This window comes from Diceros bicornis, chromosome 5, assembly GCF_020826845.1.
Source record: "Diceros bicornis minor isolate mBicDic1 chromosome 5, mDicBic1.mat.cur, whole genome shotgun sequence".
Taxonomy (NCBI): domain Eukaryota; kingdom Metazoa; phylum Chordata; class Mammalia; order Perissodactyla; family Rhinocerotidae; genus Diceros; species Diceros bicornis.
In genome coordinates, this window is record NC_080744.1 from 68,103,468 (window position 1) to 68,124,586 (window position 21,119).

General features: G+C 47.5%; 1 protein-coding gene across 1 annotated transcript; it reads left to right on the forward strand.

Annotated features, from left to right (window-relative positions):
- The first annotated feature begins 10,038 nt into the window (after window positions 1-10,038).
- Window positions 10,039-15,882, forward strand: COMMD4 (COMM domain containing 4). Its single transcript, XM_058542103.1, has 8 exons — window positions 10,039-10,105; window positions 13,779-13,850; window positions 14,072-14,137; window positions 14,337-14,376; window positions 14,658-14,777; window positions 14,951-15,031; window positions 15,338-15,514; window positions 15,599-15,882. The coding sequence occupies exons 1-8, from the start codon at window positions 10,103-10,105 to the stop codon at window positions 15,637-15,639; spliced, it is 600 nt and encodes a 199-aa protein (XP_058398086.1). The 5' UTR covers window positions 10,039-10,102; the 3' UTR covers window positions 15,640-15,882.
- The last annotated feature ends 5,237 nt before the right edge of the window (window positions 15,883-21,119 follow it).

Sequence of the window (21,119 nt, forward strand, 5' to 3'; positions counted from 1 at the left end):
ACAAGCCCCTCTTATCAAAAATTCTGTCTCTTCCAGAACACATTCTCTAGGTGGCCCTGCAATGAGTTGCCAGACAAACATTTACATTTATAAGGGTAATCTCCATTTGTAAATGTATCTCCCTCTGTGTGCTGGGAAGAGGGGGTGATCGCCTTGTCTCTGGAAACTCTTACCAGTACGGAAGGAAAGGACTTAAATCTACATACTCTTGATTACTGTGATTCCTGTCTCCCTGGCCATATTCTCTATAGGTGGCACTATAAACACTTGTCTGACAAACATTTACATTTCCCTCTCCATGTAAATTTTCTTCTTCACCTGTGAAATCCCAAACCACTACCACCCCCAACATCCTCCTTTGTCTTTAGCTGAAGATGGTATTTAAGATGAGAATCACTGCTATTGTGTTGAAAAACTTGGTTTCCCTGGTTTCTCCCATGTATACATGTTATTAAACTTGGTATTATTTTCTCCTGATAACCTGTCTTTTTAATTATTTGGCCAGCCATAAGAACCTTAAGGGAAAGGGCAGAGGGGGATTCTCTCTCTTCCCTGACATAGACATTGTGATTTTTATGTTGTGGATGCTGGATTTTGTTGTTTTATTTTAAATAGTTTCAGACTTTGGTCCCACACCATTTAAGTTACTTGACATAAGATGGATCCTTTCAAGGCTGGCTTTAAAGCTTTGTTAGGAGTTTCAGAGCAGCCTTTAGTTGAGTGCTATTTGAGCCCCACTGTGAAGGCAATACATTTCTAAAGATTCTATTCAATGTCCTGTGTATTAAGAGGTGCTTCTATTCTGGCTAGTGAAACTAGGAATTATTTCTAGTCTCCTGTGAGCTCTGGGAATTGTTTGGTCTTTTGCTTTCTGGTGTTTTTCCTCCCACACTTGTAGTTTCCTCTCACACGTGTATATGTTAATACTAATCCAAAGACTTGAGGAAATGTCTGTAGTTCCCCAGAATGTGCTTGCTCGTGTTCTCTCTGAAGCTCCCTCCTCTCTGATACTCTGCCTTACAAATTCTATCTGCCTTCATCTTCCTAACTCCCACCTCTATCTCAACTCAGCAGGACAACTGGGCTTTGTTTGGATTCCCCTCCCTGCACTGCAGTCTGTAAACTGCTTCCAGAAGTAAACTGAGGACATGGTAAGGTTCACCTTCTGTTAGCAATCACAATTCTGGTCTAGCTATTGTTCAATGTCTGAAAACCATTGTTTTATATATTTTGCCCAGTTTTTCTAGTTGTTCAAGGGGGGAGGGGTAAATCTGGTCCCTGTTACTCCATAAGTAGAGTTTCTCCATGTAGTTTTTTTTTTTTTGTGAGGAAGATCAGCCCTGAGCTAACATCCGTGCTAATCCTCCTCTTTTTGCTGAGGAAGACCAGCTCTGAGCTAACATCTATTGCCAATCCTCCTCTTTTTTTTCCCCCAAAGCCCCAGTAGATAGTTGTATGTCATAGTTGCACATCTTTCTAGTTGCTGTATGTGGGACATGGCCTCAGCATGGCTGGAGAAGCGGTGTGTTGGTGTGTGCCCGGGATCCAAACCTGGGCCACCAGTGGCGGAGCGTGCACACTTAACTGCTAAGCCACGGGGCCGGCCCTCCATGTAGTTTTAAATTGTATCTTTCTTATTACCAGTGAAGTTTAATGCCATTTTTTTTGGTGAGGAAAATTGACCCTGAGATCTGTTGCCACTATTCCTCTTTTCGCTTGAGGAAGATTGTCCCTGAGCTAACATCTGTGCCGATCTTCCTCTATTTTGTGTATGGGATGCCACCACAGAATGGCTTGATGAGCGGTGTGTAGGTCTGCACCTGGGACCTGAAGCTGCGAATCCTGGGCCGCCAAAGCGGAGCACATGAACTTAGCCACTATGCCACTGGGCTGGCCCCAAACATCTTCTTGTATGTGTCAGAAGCATTTACATGTCTTTTTCTTTGAACTTTCACATACCTTTCCCATTTTTCTTAGACTGGTTGGTCTTTGTTTTCTCTACTTTTAGAATAGAATGAATAATGACAGCACTTCTGATTGTGTCCACGATGGAGCACCTGTATTGATTATCACCTCCCATCATAAAACTAAAAAACTGAACAAAATGTATAAAGAAATTGTCTTCAGTCATTGGGCAATAGACAGTGCAAGGTTACAATCTCTGAGAGTAGGGAATCACATGAAGTGAGTTCCACATCTTTCCACCCAGGAGACATTTCCAAGCCCCAAATGATGCACAAGGAAGTGGAGTTCCAGTAGAGAGCATCAAGCCTGCTTGGTGGAGGAAATAGAGATTGGAGTTCAGGGCTAATAAAATTTTTATGGTGGAGTACCAAAAAGGATGGAGTTAACAGAGAAGGAGCCCCAGAAATCTTATAGAGGTTCTCCGCAGGTCCTTGGTCATATCCTCAACTATGAATGTGCAGAGTGAGACTCTGCAAGGTCTAGCAGAGAACAGCTGCTGGGGAGCTGAGCTATTTCAGAGGTCACAGAATGCTGGAGAGACACTGGAGTTCTGACCCAGCCAGAGTGGAGAGGCCTCGGGGAACATCCCAGACATTCACATGAGGGCCTAGAAGGCTATGCTTTGGGAGTAAGGAAGATTCCCTAGGAATAAGGGCAAAATGAAAAAAGACACATGCCAACAAAACCTAAAACCAAGACTTGACATACACGATCAAGTGAACCCATCAATAATTTAATTGCCTGCCAGAACAAAACTCAACACTATTTAGAGTAAGATAACATAATCCAAATCTCTACAATGCATGTTCACAATGTTCACCGTATCAAAAAACATTTACTAGACATGAAAAGAAGCAAAAAAAATGCATCCTAAAATTAAGAGAAAAACCAGTCAAGACAAGCAGATCCATAAATGGCTCAGATATTAGAAATAGCAGACAAGGGCTTAAAAAATAACTACATTAAATAAAGAATTTAGAGGAATGATTTTTTTAGTATAAATATGTCCCAAATAATGCATGGGACATACTTATACAAAAAAAATTATTCCTTGTTTACAAGACATCTAAATTTCACCGGGCATACTGTACTTTACCTGGTAACCCTACTCCAACGCCAAGCAGGAAGAAGAGCCCAAAGCCCCAGCCTCCTGCAGGTGGCCTGGCCTAGGGGAAGGCCTGGCAGGGGGAACTGTGCATTGGATGGATCAGAGATGCTTAGTTGTTTACTGTATCAAAATTTTTGTCAGCTCTGCATACTGTCAAGTACTATTTTTTACTTAATATTTTCATTTAAATCAATTCTTTTTCATTTTTTATTTAATTTTTTGTTTTGAAATTATAGATTCAGAGATTTCAAAGATAGTGCAGAGAGGTTCCATATACCTTTCATTCCATTTCCTACAATGATTACATTTGACGTAAGTACAGTACAATATCAAAACAATGCCAAATGTATAGTTCTACATCATTTTATCACATATGTAGATTTGTGTAACCACCTATAATCAAGATACAAAACTGTTCCATCACCACAAAGAGCTCCCTCTGCAACTCCTTTGTGCCTACCTCCTCCCTCCCACCATCCCCATCCCCTGGAAACCACTGATCTGCTTTCCATCTTTACAATTTTGTGATTTCAAGACTGTTATATAAATGGAAACATACACGAAGTGACCTTTTGAGATTGGCCTTTTTTTCCCACTCAGCATAATACCCTTGAGACCCATCCAAGTTGTTGCATGTATCAATAGCTTGTTTCTTTTTTATTGCTGAATAGCATTTCATAGCATGGATGCAAACAGTTTGCTTAACCATTCACCATTTGAGGAACATTTGGTTGTTCCCAGTTTTGAGCTATTATAAATAAATCTGCCATGAACAATTGTGTACAGGTTTTTGTGTGGACACAAGTTTTCATTTTTCTAGGATAATGCCCAGGAGTGCGATTGCTGGGTTGTATAGAAGGTATGTGTTTAGTTTTTAAAGAAACTGCTAAACTACTTTCCAGAGTATCTGTACCATTTTATATTCCCACCAGCAACGTATGAGGGATCCAGTTGTATCCACATCCTTACCCGGATTTGATATTGTCACTACTTTTTAGCTCAGCTGTTCTAAGAGCTATGTAGTGATCTCTTACCATAGTCTTAATTTGCATTTCCCTAATGGTTAGTGGTGTTGAACGTCTATCCATGTGCTTTAAATCAACTCATTTTTAAAAACTAAACAAATGTATTCAAAAAGGCAACTTGATTAGTGGTTCTCAAAGTGTGGTCCCTGAACCAGCAGCATCAACATCACCTGGGAACTTGTTAGAAATGCAAATTCTCAGGCTCCACCCCAGATCTACTGAATCAGAAACTCTGGAGAGCGAGGCTCAGCACTCTGTGGTTTAACAAGCCCTTCAGAGGATCCTGATATACCATAAGGGGAAAATCTGTCTCATTTACTAGAAACAGAAGGTAACTGTAAAAATAAACGCACCTGTATACACGTCAATCATCTTGTGTACCAGTGGGTTCACACACCACATTTTGGGCAGAGCCCATTTGTTGCCCAGCTCTGGGGGCTCCATTCACACAGATTATGATGAGAATACCCCTCCCCCCAGAGTTGTGCAGTGCACAGCCTACACAGCTCTGTGTGGCAGTTCTGACTTTCAGACAATGATCTAGTCCTACCCACACCCCTTCCTGCCCTTAATCTGACCAAGAAAATCGAGGCTCTGAGGAGGGTAGAGACTTGCCCAAGGTCACCCAGCAACATGGTGAGACTCTTCTTCCAGTGCTCTCACCCTGCTGGGACCCAGGGCAGGGCCACACAACTCCTAGCCCATTCAAAGCCTGCCCCTAGTCACTGCTGAGTGAAAAATTAGGTTCCAAAACAGAATACAGGGGAGGATACTACTTTATGAAACTTATATTTATAGTTGCTAAAAGGAAAAACTCTCTTCCTCTACGTACTGAATACTCAGACATCAAATGTGTGGGATTTTTCCCACACCAACCAATTCTCTGACACCAGCTGAGTGTCCTACAATTCAATCAGTTCTGACGCTACTTACCTAGAGTTAGCACCAGACGACACAGATTAGGGGGTCAGTCTCCCAGGACTGCCCTCACTTCAGATGGCAGTTGCAAGTGGCAGGTCCCTCGGTACCCACACTTTTGTCCAACTTGGCTACAAATCAGGGTTCTCACAACTCCCTCCTCAGGTTAGATAACTTGCTATACCAGCTCACAGAAGTTAGAGAAACACGCTTACCAGTTTACTATATAACAAAGGACATGATAAAGGATACGGATGAACAGCCAGATGAAGAGATACATAGGGCGAAATCTGGAAGGGTCTTAAGTGCAGGAGCTTCTGTCCCCGTGGAGTTGGGGCCTGCCACCCTCCCAGAACATGGATGCGGTCACCAACCCAGAAGCTCTCTTGGGTTCCGGGATTTTTATGGAGGCTTCATCATGTAGGCATGATCGATTGTTAACTCAATCTGCAGCCCCTCCCCAGCTTCTAACCATGGCTTGGTCTTTCTGGTGACCAGCCTCCATCCTGAAGCCATCCAGGGGCCCACCCAGAGTCACCTCATGAGAACAAAAAATATTCCTTTCACCCAGGAAATTCCAAGGTATTGAGGAGCTCTGTGTCAGGAACCGAGGGTAGAAACCAAATATATATTTGTTATGTCACAGTTGTGCATCCGTGGGAAAAAAGTCAGAAAGAGCTGTTAGAGCAGTTTGGGGAGAGAAGAGGTTTACTGATTTTTTTTTAACTTCTCTGTATTTTGTGATTTTTATTAATGTTTAGTTATATAATTAAAATGTATTAAATATAATTTAAAAAATCAACATGAAGCCTTCACCTATGATCCAGCCAGGGCCTACAGCGGCAGGGTCAGGATGCTTCCAGATAGAGCAGGCCGTGACCCCACCCTGGTCTCACCCACTGGACCCTCTGCCGGGATACCTGCGCCCATGGTCGCCCCCACCCCCTCCACATCCACACCCATCACCTCCTGTGGGTGAGGCCACCCCCTTCCTGTCAGCTCTGGGCGCCCACCTGACCAGAGGACATCATGGTCTGAGGGTCTGCCTGTCTGTCTCTAAACAGGCGAACTCCTTGGGACAGGCACTCTGCTTGACCCACCACCCTGGAGCCTGGTAAAGAGACGTGGACAGTGGGTATTTGGGGAGTGAATGAATGAATGAAGGAGGAACTAATCCTGAAAAAGGTGACTTCCTAGGACCTTTCTCCACCAGGGGGGACCAGTTCCCTTTGAGAACCCCCCGGGCAGGGAACCAAGTGTGAGGAGTGCGCTGGGTACAAAGCCCAGGGTTTTCGAAGCCTGGGGAGGCGGACTAGCTGGACATGGGGCTTGTGGTGGGTCTGCAGATGGCAGTGGTGCTGTGAGGGCTGCAGGAATGGCTCCTCCTTGGAATCTCCCCAGTAACCCCCAGAGCCCTAGAGCCCCCCCCCGTCCCTAGCAGTGGCTGTGCAGTGCAGGAAGGCCCAGCTGATGGCGAAAGTGCACAGGGACTTGGCCACTTTGGGACTGGCCACCTGGTCCAGCCTGAGAAGCTAACGGTGAGGCCTGTTCCCCCAGCCCCTCAGGAGACACTCACCTTCGATGTGGGGCTGCCCAAGGGTGGCAGCCAGCTGCAGGTGAGAGGAGGGAAAGGTGAGGTGGGCCTTGGTGTTAGAGGCCAAAAAATCACATCCCAACCAGAGGATGGACTGGACTCCCACCGTGATCTGCAGGGCACAAGGATAGGGTCTTCAACTGGCCCAGGGTTCCTGGATTCTGGTCGGGGCTCCCCCTTAAGGGCTCAGTGACTTGGGCCAGGGCTCTCAAGACCTCCCAGCTCTGACCTCTGGCTTTCTCTCAGGCTGGCAGGAGCTCAGACAGACGAGGCCTGGGCTCCCCTGCTTGCCTCCACCTCCTTGTGAAGCCTCCCTGTCTCCACCTGTGAGGCTGGGACAAGCGAGTGCTCACCTGTGGGTCTCTGGCTCCTCTGCCCCAGGTGGGCCTGGAGAGCCTGGTCCACACACAGTGCTCCACTCCACCCCACTGGCCTCCTGGCATTCTGTGACTTCTAATTGCGCTTCAGGTGCTTCTCTTAGATTTTCTAGATAGACTGTCATCTGCAAATACTAGTTGATTCTTTTCCAACATTTATGCTAATAGTTTCCCCCATGTCTTATTTATCTAGAGTAGAATTTCTCAATGCAGCACTATTGACATTTTTGGCTAGATAATTCTTTGTTGCAGGGGCTGTCCTGTGCATCGCAGGATGTTTAGCAGCATCCTTGGCCTCTGCCCTCTAGGTGCCAGCAGCACTCCCTAGTTGTGACAATTAAAAACATCTCCAGAGCCAGCCCTGATGGTCTAGGGGTTAAAGTTCTGCGCTCTCAGCACTTCGGTGGCCTGGGTTCCGTTCCCAGGTACAGAACCCCACCACTCGTCTGTCAGTTGCCATGCTGTGGTGGTGGCTCACATAGAAGAACTAGAAGGACTTACCACTAGGAGATACAACCATGCACCGGGGCTTTGAGGGGAAAAAAAAAAAAGAGGAAGATTGGCAACAGATGTTAGCTCAGGGCGACTCTTTCTCTGCCAAAAAAAAAGTTGCTTTAAAAAAGAAATCTCCAGACGTGGCCAAATACCTCCTGGGAAGCAAAATCACCCCCAGTTGACAATGGCTGGCCTAAGCACAGAACAATGTCAGCTCATGGTAATGACAGCAAATTACTGCTCCTGACTCGAATGGGAATACGTCTAGGACTAAAGTATACTAGGGTCTCCATGCTCCTGTCCCGGCTGTATACTAGTATACTGTATCCAAGTTTCATTCAGAAAAAGTGAAAAACACGACTTTCAAGGAATGTGTGTCAAATATTTTGTTTAATTAGTGAAGGAATCAGTAAGACGGTAAAGCTAGTTCAAGGAACATTGTGAGAAAAAGTATTTCTAGTACACCAGGAAAGGCACTCTGAAGTGCGTGCTGAGTTAGAGACAAACCTGTTACTGTCTGCTAGTGAAATAAAACTCTAACCTTTGGGGTTATCTTTTCTACTGGACAGAAATTTCTACATTAACATATCACTTCTCAGGTACATTTTCCTGCATTGGTGGTTTTCAAAGTATAGTCCCCAAACTGGAAGCGTCAGCTTCACCTGGGAACTTCTTGTTGGAAATGCCACTTTTCAGGTCCCAGCCCAGACCTATTTCACTAGAAGCTCTGGGGGTGGGCCCAGCACGCTGGTTTAACAAGCCATGCAGGTGATTCTGATGCTCTCTAAAGTTTGAGAACCACTGCTTTAAGTAGTCAAATAATCTTTATTTGTGAAACAAATCTGTGAGACGATGCTCTAGTACGACATTTAAAGGACATGCCACCCACCTTTTTGCTTTATTTCCAAATTTAAATAATTTGTTTGTCTGATGTTAAGTTTGACGTTTGCTGTTTTGTTTTTCAAATATTCTATCAACTTAAGGCAATTTTCATCTATTCCTAATTTTTCTTTTTTATCCCTTTTAATCAAAAATGGTTTTCCAAATCTATCAATTTTTTTCTCCTTTAACCTACTGATATGATGAAATACAAGTTGAATCATTCTTATATTCTTAAAATAAAACTTTTCTTTGACGTGGTGTAGCATTTTAACACACTGTTGACTTCAACATGCTGATGTTTACGATTTTTAAAAAGCTCTTTATAAATGAGATCCATTTTAGTATGAACTGGTAAGCTTTCCATCTCTTTCTATTTATGAAGCAGTTTAATTGTCATGGGCTCTATCTGGCCTTTGAAAGCTTGCCAGCCTGCAACAATAAGACTAGCTGGAGGGCCTGCCCGTGGCTTAGCGGTTAAGTGCACCCGCTCCGCTGCTGGCGGCCCCGGTTCCGATCCCGGGCGCACACCGACGCACTGCTTCTCCGGCCATGCTGAGGCCGCGTCCCACATGCAGCAACTAGAAGGATGCGCAGCTATGACATACAACTATCTACTGGGACTTTGGGGGACAATAAATAAATAAATAAAATTACATATATTAAAAAAAGGAGGAGGATTGGCAATAGATGTTAGCCCAGGGCCAGTCTTCCTCAGCAAAAAGAGGAGGATTAGTACAGATGTTAGCTCAGGGCTGATCTTCCTCACAAAAAAAAAAAAAAAAGACTAGCTGGGCCTGGGGTATGGGGGGGGGAAGGGGAGAGAATTGAAGAGCCATCTCAAACTGTTCCATTTCTTCTTTGATTATTAGTCTCTTCTCTAGTGTATTTTTGTTGTTGTTCCTGTTTTGTGTTTGTTTTTACCTCTTCATGTGAATATTTCCTAGACCATCCATTTGCTCAAACTCACCAGCAAGCAGACTACTGCGATTTAAGACAACCTATTTTTCTCCCATTAGATGGGGAAAAATTAAGATAAATATCTAATGTTGGTGAAGCCACAGGGAGAGTTCTGAGCGTGCACGTCAACTAACAGTGCTTTTTGCTGGGCAACTAAGGGGATTCATCAAAAAGAAAAGAAACACCCAGGCCCTGGAAAGAGACAGCTGGGGTACTGCTAACATTGTCTCTCTGGGTGCTGGGAGCTGTATGGTGCTGTATGGGTGCTGGTTACACGAGCTGTATGTACAGTTTCTGAAACTTCATTGAGCTTTGTACTTACAATGTGTACAATTTTCTGTATGTGTATTATGTTTTAATATAGTTTTAAAAACATGTCTTTTGCCACAGCCTACAGCTATATATAATGCCATCGCTTACTGGTGGAAAACATGGAAATGACCTGAATACCCCCTCACAAGGGAATTACTCTAAAGGCCAGACCCGCCTCCTCGGCTCCCGCTCCCTTAAGCTGAACAAATTAAACGACTTCCACTCCTTCTGTCCTACTGCTTTGGATCTGTCCTCACTTAAGCCGGGGGTTGGGGTCGGTTGTTTCCGGGAAAGCGTGCTGGGGATCCTGTATAGCGACGCTGCCTTCCAGCCCCCGGCAGTTCCAGAGACCTCGATCAGCTCCCTCCCCAACCCCGGGGAGGCCCCGCCCCCGGCGTCACGTGACCGCCGGATCAGCTGACCAGGCGCGGCAGGAAGGAGAAACTCCTGGCCCGGGCTCCCTGGCGCGATGGTGAGGGATGAGGGGTAACGGGAGGCGGGGGATGCTGGGGGCGGGCAGGGCAGGAGCGCCCGAATCTCCCTGCTGCGGCTGCAGGAAGGGTGGGCCACCGGGTGCGAGGAGATGGGGAGTTTGCCCCGGCCCCTCAGCAAACAGCTTGGGTGCAGCCGTGAAGGCCGAGGGTCTGTTAGAGAAGAGCCACCTCCACCCCGGTCCCCGGCAGGCAGGGAGGGCAGGGCAAGCCGGCCGGCTTGGAGTCCCGGGTGCTTCCTTGGCGGGAAGGAAGGGCCCCCGCCCCTCGAAGCAGGAACTGGGGCTTGTCGGGAGCAGGAGCCCTTCCAGGCCTTTCCCTGCCCCAAGCGCACCTCCCAAAGGTGCCCACTTCCCAGCCCTCCTGTGGGACTTGGAGAACAACTTGCTTAGAATTAGGTTCAGTCTTCCACACTGTTAGGAAGCCTCTTCACTCTTCTCAGAGTCAGAAAGGAGTAGGTTTGGGGTTGGGACTTCCCAACTCATCTATCCATTCATTTCTTCAACAGATTTTGAGTGCCCACTCTATACCATGCGGTGTGCTAGGCACTGGGACTTCAGCTGCAGGAGGGAAGGGCAAAGTTGGAGGCTTGGATTGGCAGTCATAGCTAAGACTTGAGGGAAAGACCAACTGCACCTTGCGCATAGCGTTAGGAAGGCTTCCTGAGGATGACAGCAATCTGAAGGCCTGGGGCAGGGAAGAAAGCTGGCTGAGTGCCATGCAGTTTGTGTACCATGGGTCAGGAGACATGGGGGTTGGGGAGTGGGGGTGGGGAGAGGGAGGAGGCTGTATCTTCAGACAGGAAACAGCATATTCAAAGACTTCAGGTGAGAGAGAGCGTGGCTCCCTGGGAATGAATGCGGTTCACCTAGCTGGAAGAGTGTAAACTGGAGGTTAGGGAAAGATGAGGCTGGACAGGTAAGCAAAGACCAAATCTTGCTGAGTCTTGAGAGCCACGTAAAGGAGTTTGGACTTTAAGAAGAGGGCCCTGGGAAGCTAGAAAGATCCTTCTGGCTGACTTGTGGAGGGAGCAAGAGGGGAACAGAGAGCCCACGCTGGGGCAGCAGACCCCCAGGGGATGGTGTGACCTGAGTTAGGGTGGAGAGTGGAGATAGAGAGAAGTGAGGGAAATCAGCAGGGCTCAGGGGCTAAGTGCATGAGGGAAGAAGGCGAGCAGGGCATCTGGGCTTGGTTCCCGGGTAGTGGTACTCAGTGGGTGGGAAGCCCAGGAGGGGAGCAGGTTGTAGTGAGAAGAGCACCAGTTGCTGTGATACACGCTGCGTGAGGTGTCTCAGCTGCCAGGTGCAGCTGGCTGGGAGACAATCTGGATTCAAGGGTCTGGAGGTCAGAAGGGAATCTACAATGGCAGTTTTGAATTTGAGAGTCATGAGCACAAAGATGATCAGTGAACCCTAAGGATGTGTGACCTGTCTCAGCCAGAATGTGAGTTGGGAAGAGAGGGCCTAGAACAGCGCCTAGAGAAATGCCAGCATTTTAAGAAATTACACAAGGAACACATTCTTATGGTAAAATACGTAAATAATACAGAGGTGGTAGAAGGCTTCTATGGGTAGAAGTCAGGGGCCCATAAACTTAGGAAAAATCTTCTGTCTTAGATTTCACTAACTTCAAACTGAAATTCAGTATTTCCTTCAATTATGAATGTTGGCAACAAATCCCAGTTTTTTGTTTTTTTTTGGTGAGGAAGATCAGCCCTGTTGCCAATCCTTTTGCTGAGGAAGACTGGCCCTGAGCTAACATCCATGCCCATCTTCCTCTAATTTATGTGGGATGCTGCCACAGCATGGCTTGATAAGCAGTGCGTAGGTCTGCACCTGGGATCTGAACCTGCGAACCCTGGGCCGCTGAAGCAGAGGGTACGAACTTAACCACTACGCCACCGGGCCGGTCCCCAAACCCCTGTATTATTAGCAGCACCTCCGACTTTGTCACTAATAGAAATCAGAGATATTTTCATATCACATGACAGCTGTTGGCATTGTTTACTTATTGTTTATGCTCATTTCTAAATTATGATGGTTACTATACTTAAAACATATCCCATATCACCAATTTGTTTTGAATATTTTAATAACTTTTAATTAGTTTCCTTTGTAATCCTATGTATTATATGCATTTAAGAACACTGTTTTGAGAAAGGCCTATAGAGTTTACCAGATGCCAGATGACTCCATGGCACAAAAATGTTAGAACCCCCTGAAATAGAGAAAGAAGTGCAAGACTGTCCTTAGCCCCCATCACCTCAGTCCCCTGCCCCAGAGTCATGACAGCAGGCGACCTGTGGAGTTCACCTTTTGGGGGCGGGGGAAAGGAGGGTGAGCCAGCCAATGAGACGGAGGCCAGGCCAGAGGGAGAAATCCAGAAGAGTGGGGTGCTTCAAGAAGAATGGGTTTGTGTCAGATGCTGCTGAGGAGTTAAGGAAGAGGAAGACTGGACTTAGTGATAAGAGAGTCATTTGTGACCGTGGCTAGAGGACTTCCTTGGAGGCCTATGTAGAAGCCCCAGTGCGGTGGGGTCAGGTGTGACCAGGGGGTGTGCAGTATGCAGGTGAAAAGGAGCAGGAACATTGGAGGTTGAAGGTCGTGGGGCAGCTCTGGAGTGGCCGATACAGTGGACGGTGGGGCCGAGTCGAGGGTGTGGTGTCACCAGGCTGCACAGAGGGCAGAATCAGGAGAACCCGGATGTGCTGTGTTCTCGGTTTGCAGGGTTTTCTTCCCAGCACCTGTAAGCAGCCCAGGTAGAGGCATGGGAAGATGGACATGTGTATTGCTGTGGGTTAGAGCTTTTCCAGGCAAATAGGAAAAAGGACAATTGATCAGGCAAATGGAGGATTTTGGCACGACATGGTTGACTGAGTTTGCATTCAAACAGTGGAGACAGACCTCGAATAAATAATGAAATGTGATGTGATAAATGCTGTGATAAGTGCTGTGGAGATCAAGAAGGAAGGATCAGGGGCTAGAGCATGATGGTGAAGAGCTATTTTATTTTTTTAAAGAGCTTTATTGAAATATCATCAACAGTCAATAAACCACACATATGTAAAGTGTACAGTTCAATAAGTTTTGACATGTATATATTCATGAAAACATCACCATTATCAAGATAATGAACATAATCCACTGGTTCCTGAAATTTCCTTGCGCAAGGGGCTATTTTAGAAAGTGTGGTCAGGGAAGGCCTGTTGGAAGAGGTGTCACTTAAGCAGAGACCTGAATGCAGTGAGAGCAAGCAAGCTACACACAGGGGACGGCAAGGACAGCGGCAGGAGCGTGCCTGGTGTGACTGAGGAACAGCAAGGGGGCCATTGTGGCTGGAGCCCGTGAGAGAGGTCACACGTGTCATGAGGCCAGGGACTTTGTTTAGTTCCGTGCTGTACCCCAGCACTCAGATCTGCCACTGAGAGGGCGCTCAGGCGATGTTTGCCGAGCAGATGAGTGTGTGCATCAGAACGAGTGTGGTGGCGGGTGGGTCAGGGAGAGGGGTCTCTAAACAGCCTGGGAATAGGGGAGAACAGGTGGCCAGAGAGCATCCATCTTGCTCCCTGAGGAGCAGTAGTGGGGAGACACAGCTGGATCGTGGCCACACCTCAGTCCTCCCTCTGGCCTGACTGCCTGCCTCACTCCCATGCAGAGGTTCCGGTTCTGTGGTGATCTGGACTGTCCTGACTGGGTCCTGGCAGAGATCAGCACACTGGCCAAGATTGTTGAGTGCACAGGGTCTACTGGGGGGGTGGTTGAGGGGGTGCTGTGGTGGTGGAGGGTGGTGAGGTCACTGGTGGGGAGGGGCCTCAGTGTTCTCAGCCTGTCCTAGCATGCTGTCTGACTTTGATTGTGTGGCTAGCCCTCTCTGAGCCAGCCTCCCCCCAGCCCCAGCATGGAGGGATGAGGTGGGCCAGTGTGGCTGATGTGATTCTCCCCCTCCAGTCCTCTGTGAAGCTGCGGCTGCTGTGTAGCCAGGTGCTGAAGGAGCTTCTGGGACAGGGGATTGACGTGAGTGCAGGGCCCAGCACCCCATTGTCCCACGAAACTGTGACCCCAGTGCCCTGAAACTGCACCAGGCCCAGGGAGATGGGTGATCCGCCTCCTGCCCTCCCCAGATCCCTCCCATCCTTACCGGAGGATCCAGGCCGGGGGGTGAGGGGCTGCTGGGCAGGGGCCTGGCACCCCCTGAGGCCTCCTTTTCCCATAGTACGAGAAGATCCTGAAGCTCACTGCTGACGCCAGGTTTGGTGAGTACCTCACTGAGCCCACAGACCTTTGGACGATCCTGGGTACTCAGCCAGGGCCTGGCACAGAGGCCGCTCCGCACCGCGGCCTGCGCTGCCCCACCCGCCTCGGTGCAGGAGCGTGAGGGAAAGGAGGACAGTGACAGTCCCACCCCCTGTCCTCTGCCAGCAGCAGCAGTGCTCCTGGCTCAAGGAGGCCTGGGGGCTCTGAGCTGATGATAGTGGGGCAGCAAGGAGGGGGCTGGGCCACAGTGACACCCCGTCCCCAACGCACGGTCCCCCAGAGGCGGGCGACGTGAAGGCCACAGTGGCGGTGCTGAGCTTCATCCTCTCGAGTGCGGCCAAGCACAGCGTGGATGGCGAGTCCTTGTCCAGCGAGCTGCAGCAGCTGGGGCTGCCCAAAGGTATGGGGGCGCAGGCAGGCTGGTTGGTGACCTGTGGGCCCAGTTGCTGCTGGACCGCAGGCCAGGCCATGTGACCCTGACATGCGCCCTCTCTGGCCCAGAGCCTGAGACCCACCCTCCGAGCAGCCCCAGCCCCCACCTGCTGCTTCAGGGCACCTCTGTTCTGCTCCTAGAGCACGCGGCCAGCCTGTGTCGCTGTTATGAGGAGAAGCAAAGCCCCCTGCAGGAGCACCTGCGGGCCTGCAGCCTGCGCGGTGAGTGCGGGGCAGGCCAGGGTGGGTCTGCATGCAGCATGGCAGGTGCCTGTCCTCAGAGAGCAGACTTCACCCTGGTCACAGGTCCAGCAGTCGCAGAGCCGGGGCTCCTGACTCCAGCCAGGTTTCCTTCCTCTGAGATCTGCTTTGGAGAATCTGACCTCCCAATTATTGAGCACCTGAGGGATGAGAGCTCTCAGAGGCCACACAGGCTTGAAGGGCTGAGGGTTGAGCCAGGGTGTGGGCTGAGGCTGCCTGGCTCGCCTGCCCCTGGTCCTGAGAGCCCCACCCCGTCCTGTCTCGCAGTGAACAGACTGGCCGGCGTGGGCTGGCGGGTGGACTACACGCTGAGCTCCAGCCTGCTGCGGTCCGTGGAAGAGCCCATGGTGCACCTACGGCTGCAGGTGGCAGCTGCCCCAGGTGCCCCGGCCCAGCCGGTTGCCATGTCCCTCTCAGCAGACAAGTTCCAGGTCCTCCTGGCAGGTGAGGCTCAGCTGTCCCTGGAGGAGTAAGGGGCCCTCCCAGATTCTGCTTGACCACTGCCCACTGCCTACCTCTCCCCCACAGAACTGAAGCAGGCCCAGACCTTGATGAGCTCCCTGGGCTGAGAAGAGTGTTTGGAGCCCGTGTGGAGCTGCCCGACCCATCGAGTCACTGCGCTCCAAACTTCAGAGGGTGGCCCCCACGTCAGGACCCTGGGAGCCTGGCCTCGGATCTCTGCCTTCCTAGGCTCCCACTTGGGAACTCAGCATAGGGATCCTGAGGACTTGCCCAGCATTGCCTTCCTTCCCCATGAAAGGCACTTGTCAGCGGTGTTCACAAGCAGGAAGAATAAACAGAAGTGTCAAGGAGTGTGTGCATGGGTTTCTTTTGGTTTCAGATCAAAGGTTTTTGTGAGAGAGATCGAGTGGCACACAGACCTCCCTGACCCATCACTCATTTTCTCTTCTCAGCTGCTGACTGAGGCAGGTCAAGGGTGAGGCAGACTGAGGACCAAAATGAAACAGCTTTTCTGTAGACAGGAAGGTCAGGATTCTCACTCCCGGGCCTGTGAAGCTCTCGGCTCTGCCCTGTCTGTGCTAGCCTTGTCCTTAGGCGGGCACCAAGTGCATGGCCCCAGTGCCAGATGCCCCAGGTAGAGAAGGGAGAGAGCCCTGGTCTTCCTGTCCTCTTCTTTAGGAAGACAGAACGGCCTATGCCTGAACCACTCATTGGCAAGAGGAATGGGGTTATGGATTGACTGTTTCTGTCCCCCCCAAATCCGTATGTTGAAGCCCTAACCCCCAATGAGATGGTTTTAGGAGCTGGGGCGTTTGGAAGTAATTAGGTTTAGATGAGGTTATGAGAGTCAGATCCTCATGATGGGATTAGTGCCCTTATAAGAAGAGAAAGATGGAGAGATTATCTCCACAAGCGTGTACCAAGGAAAGGCCACATGAGAACATAGCAAGAAGACAGCTGTCTACAAAGCAGGAGAGGGCCCTCACCAAGAACTGAATCTGCCAGTTGTTCTCGGATTTCCCAGCCTCTGGAACTTTGAGAAATAAATGTCTGTAGTTTAAGCCACTCAGTCTATGGTATTTTGTTATAGCAGCCTGAGCAGACTAAGACAAGTGGCCTCCTGGAACTGACTTAGACCAGCCAGAGCTCTTTGTAGAAGAGATGGATTCCAGGGCTGAGGGGGAGAGTACACGGTGAGCCTGGAACATCTTTCAGTGCAGGGAACCTGTCAAAGAATAATGAATGAGTCATGTCCAAAGGAGGCAGCTTGTCCCGCTGGCCAAAGATGGGACAATTTAAGCATCAAAAGGATAAGCACTGACTCCACCCTGACTTCTGCTTCTGGAAAGACGGAGCAAATGCACTTTACCCCATTTCTCCCACTAAGTACAGCTAAAAACTTTGGACATTATATATAAAACAAACATGAGAAGACTCTGAAAGGTGGAGAGAAAAAGGCAGACTGGCTAGGATCCTCAGGACCTGAAGAACAACACTGCAGGGTATTCCTTAGATGTTCTTACAGCTTCATGTTTCCCGGGCTGGCTGTTGGAGAAGCCAGCAACTTGGAAACACCAATACAGAAACAAAAAAAGCCCCAACAGAAGCCTGCTTTCTCTAGGCAAAGGACTGAGAAAGAGGCAGTCCAGCAAAACAGAAAACTTCCAGTAACCACTGTACTCCAGGCATACACCACAGAAAAACTGCAGCCCCTCTTTCACCCCTGCCAGCAAAGGCTGAGTGGGGGCCTAGACTTCCACCCACCTGGTAATAAAAAGGTGGCATCCCCCTTTCCCCACAGGCACCGTGTCAGAGTAGGCCTGCTGAAAGAGAAGACTTAAATAAGATCCAGAGTCTATAATACCCAAAATGTCCTGGATAAAAAAATCATTCATCATACCAAGAACCAAGAAAATCTCGACTTGAATGAGAAAAGACAACAGGTGCCAAGACCAAGATGACTCAGATGTTAGAATTCTATAGCAAGGATTTTACAGCAGCCATCATAAAAATGCCTCAAGTCTCAGCAAGGAAACAAGATATAAAGAACCAGATAAGAAATTTTAGAACTGCAAGCCACAATAACCAAAGTAAAAATCTCAATGGATGGAATTAACAGCAGAAGAAAAAAATCCGTGAATTTGAACATAAAGAATCAGTGAATTTGAAGATAGATCAATAGAAATTACCCAATCTGAACAACAGAGAGAAAATAGCTTGGAAAACCAAAACAACAACAACAGAAAACAATAAAACAGAGCCTCAGGGACCTGTAGGACAAAAGGTCTACCATTCAGAGTAGTGTCATCAGAGCCCCAGAAGGTGAGGAGGAAGAGGGTGGGACAGAAAAAGTATTCCAAGAAATAATGGCTAAAAATGTCCTAAATTTGGCAAAAGACATAAACTTACAGATTCAAGAAGCTGAATGAAGCCCAAACAAGATAAACCAAAAGAAATCAGTGCCAAGATACATCATAATCAAACTTCTGAAAACTAAAGAAAAGAAAAGATCTTGGAAGCAGCAGGAGAGAAATGACACCTTACCTATGAGGAAACAATTTGAATGACAGCAATTTCTCATTAGAACCCGGATTTCTCATCAGAACCCATCGAGGCCAGAAGGAAGAAGCACGACATTTTTCAGGCCTGAAAGAAAAGGAGTGTCAACCCAGAATTCTATATTCAGCAAATTTTTTTTATTTTTGTGACGAAGATTAGTCCTGAGCTAACATCCGTTGCCAATCCTCCTCTTTTTGCCGAGGAAGATTGGCTCTGGGCTAACATCCGTGTCCATCTTCCTCTACTTTATATGGGACACCATCACAGCATGACTTGACAAGCCGTGCATCAGTGCACGCCCGGGATCTGAACCTGCGAACCCCAGGCCACCGCAGTGGAGCGCGTGCACTTAACCACTGCGCCACCGGGTGGGCCCCGTACATTCAGCAAAATTTACGTCAAGACTAAAGGGGGAAATCAAGACATTCTCAGATGAAGGATCACTAATATAATTTGTCACCAGCAGACCTAACCTAAAAATAAAAAGGCTAAACGAGGATATCTTCACAGAGAGGAAATGGTAACAGAAAGAATCTTGGAACATCAGGAAGGAATAACAATGGAAAGAGTGAAAATATGGATACAGGAGACTTTCCTTCTCTTGAGTATTTTAATTATGTTTGACGAAGCAAAACTTCTAACCCTGTTGAATGTGGTTGTCAATGTATGTGGAGGAAATATTTAAGGTTATTATAACCAGGAGAGGGTAAAGGGAGGTAACGTTTCTACACTTCATTCAAACTGACAAAATGTCGATACAAGTGAACTGTGACAAGTACGGTGTGTAATGTAACGCTTGGACAACCTCTTCAAAGGCTGTGCAATGTAATATACTCAAAAACAATATAGACAGGTCAAACTGGACTTCTAAAAAATGTTCCAGTAACCCACAGGAGGGCAAGAAAAAGAAAACAAAAATGAAAAACGGAATAAAACAAAAATTAAATGGCAGACAGAAGTCATAAGGAAAGTTTTAAGTCTCATCAAATGTATAATCTAGCTTGATTTCCCAGATGGCGCTCCCTCTTCTGTGCTCTCACAGAATCCCACAGACACGTCTCTCGTCGCTAGTATGACGTTGCGTTGTCATTGTGTATTTACTCATTTGCCTCTTGTACCAGCTGGAGTCTCTTAAGGATGGAATTGTGTTTCCGTGTTTGGGAAGCCCCAATAAAGTATAGCCCAATATAGCCTAATAAAGTGCTCTTTCAATGACTGGGGCCTGGGAAAGATGAGGACTGCAATGGATTTAAAGATGTTGAATGTAAAAAAACTCCATGAGTCCATAATAGAAGAGAGTCCTTAAAAGAAAAAGTCCCTCTCCACCCCCCCCCCAAAAAAAAACCCCAAATCAATCCTAATATGTTACCATTGGATGTTGTTATTGCACCAAATTCTTAGTCTGAAGTTGATAATTAAGGGGAAGGAATTCCCCTTAATTTTTTTTTCTTTTTTTAGTATTTCAGGATAACCAAGTAGCCCTAGGCAATGAGGTAAAGCTCTTCTTTACAGAAAAATTCCAGCTAGTGTAGAAGGATTAACAGAGTTAGAAAATAACCCTTTGTAACTCCCAATTAAATACTTGGTTGAGGCAAGGACTATCAAGGATGCTAAAGTCATTAGCTGACAGGTGGGTGTGATGTGAAGTTGGGTATTTGCATGGTGCCAAAGAATCACCTCCCGTAAACCACCCAATGTCCCTCAACTAGTAAATGGATAAACACACTGGTGCATCTACACAGGGGAATACACTCAGCAATAAAAAGTATTGAGCAGATAAGCATGACAACATGGATGGATCTCAAATGCATTATGCTAAGAGAAAGAAACCAGACTCAAAAGTCTACTTACTAAAGATTCTATTTATACGATATTATGGAGAAGGCAAAAACTATAGGGACAAAGCAGATCAGTGGTTGCCAGGTGGTAGGGTGGAAATGTTGACTACAAAGGTACATGGGCAAATTTTGGGGGGTGATGGAAAATGTTTTATCTCTTGATTGTGACAATGGTTACATGAGTACATGTATTTGTCAAAACTCGCACTCTAAAAAGGGCGAATTTTACTGTATGTAAATTACACCTTAATTTAAACAAAAAGAGGCCGACAAAACAAAGAAGTCCCCCCACAGATTACTTAGTGGTCACAAGGTGTGAAACATACCTTTACAACACAGAGGTCTGGCTGTCACACCTTGCCTGTGATCTATTTCAGCCTCACTACAGTGGGACAGCCAGAAGCTGGGTGCCTCCTAATGTGAGGCAGTCTGGAGTACAGAGCTGCACCTAGGAGGTGTCCTTGAAGATAATAGCCAGGGCTTCAGATCTGATTCCCAGTGTGCAGGAAAACCACAGACAGAGGAACAAGTTAACAACACCTTTCAGCCAAATCCAGAATGTGATAGGGCATCTCAAAGGGCAACTGGCTTGGACTCTTAGGTCAGTATCATGAAAACCAAAAAAGAGGTGAGGTGGGTAGGAGGTGGGGCAGGTAATTCCATCTAGATTAAAAATGATTAAAGAGGGCCAGCCCCGTGGCTTAGTGGTTAAGTGCGCGTGCTCCACTACTGGCGGCCCGGGTTCGGATCCCAGGCGCGCACCGACGCACCGCTTCTCTGGCCATGCTGAGGCCACGTCCCACATACAGCAACTAGAAGGATGTAGAGCTATGACATGCAACTATCTACTGGGGCTGTGGGGAAATAAAGGAGGAGGATTGGCAATAGATGTTAGCTCAGAGCTGGTCTTCCTCAGCAAAAAGAGGAGGATTAGCACGGATGTTAGCTCAGGGCTGATCTCCCTCACACACACAAAAAAAATGATTAGAGAGACATATAATCCTTGATTGGACTCTGCCTTGAACAAACCAGCTATAAAAGACATTTTGGGGACCATTAGGGAAATTTGAATGTGGACTAGGTGTTAGATATTAAAAAATTATTGTTAACTTTATTAGGTATGATAAAGGTATTGTGGCTTTGTAGGAAACTGCTTTTTAGAGATGCATGCTGACGTATTAGGGATGAAA

What these genes read in the sequence shown, in the direction of transcription:
- COMMD4 (XM_058542103.1), top strand. An exon ending in TCAGCACACTGGCCAAGATT is followed by an intron (nt 13,851 to 14,071) that starts GTTGAGTGCACA and finishes CTCCCCCTCCAG; the next exon opens with TCCTCTGTGAAGCTGCGGCT. An exon ending in TTCTGGGACAGGGGATTGAC is followed by an intron (nt 14,138 to 14,336) that starts GTGAGTGCAGGG and finishes CTTTTCCCATAG; the next exon opens with TACGAGAAGATCCTGAAGCT.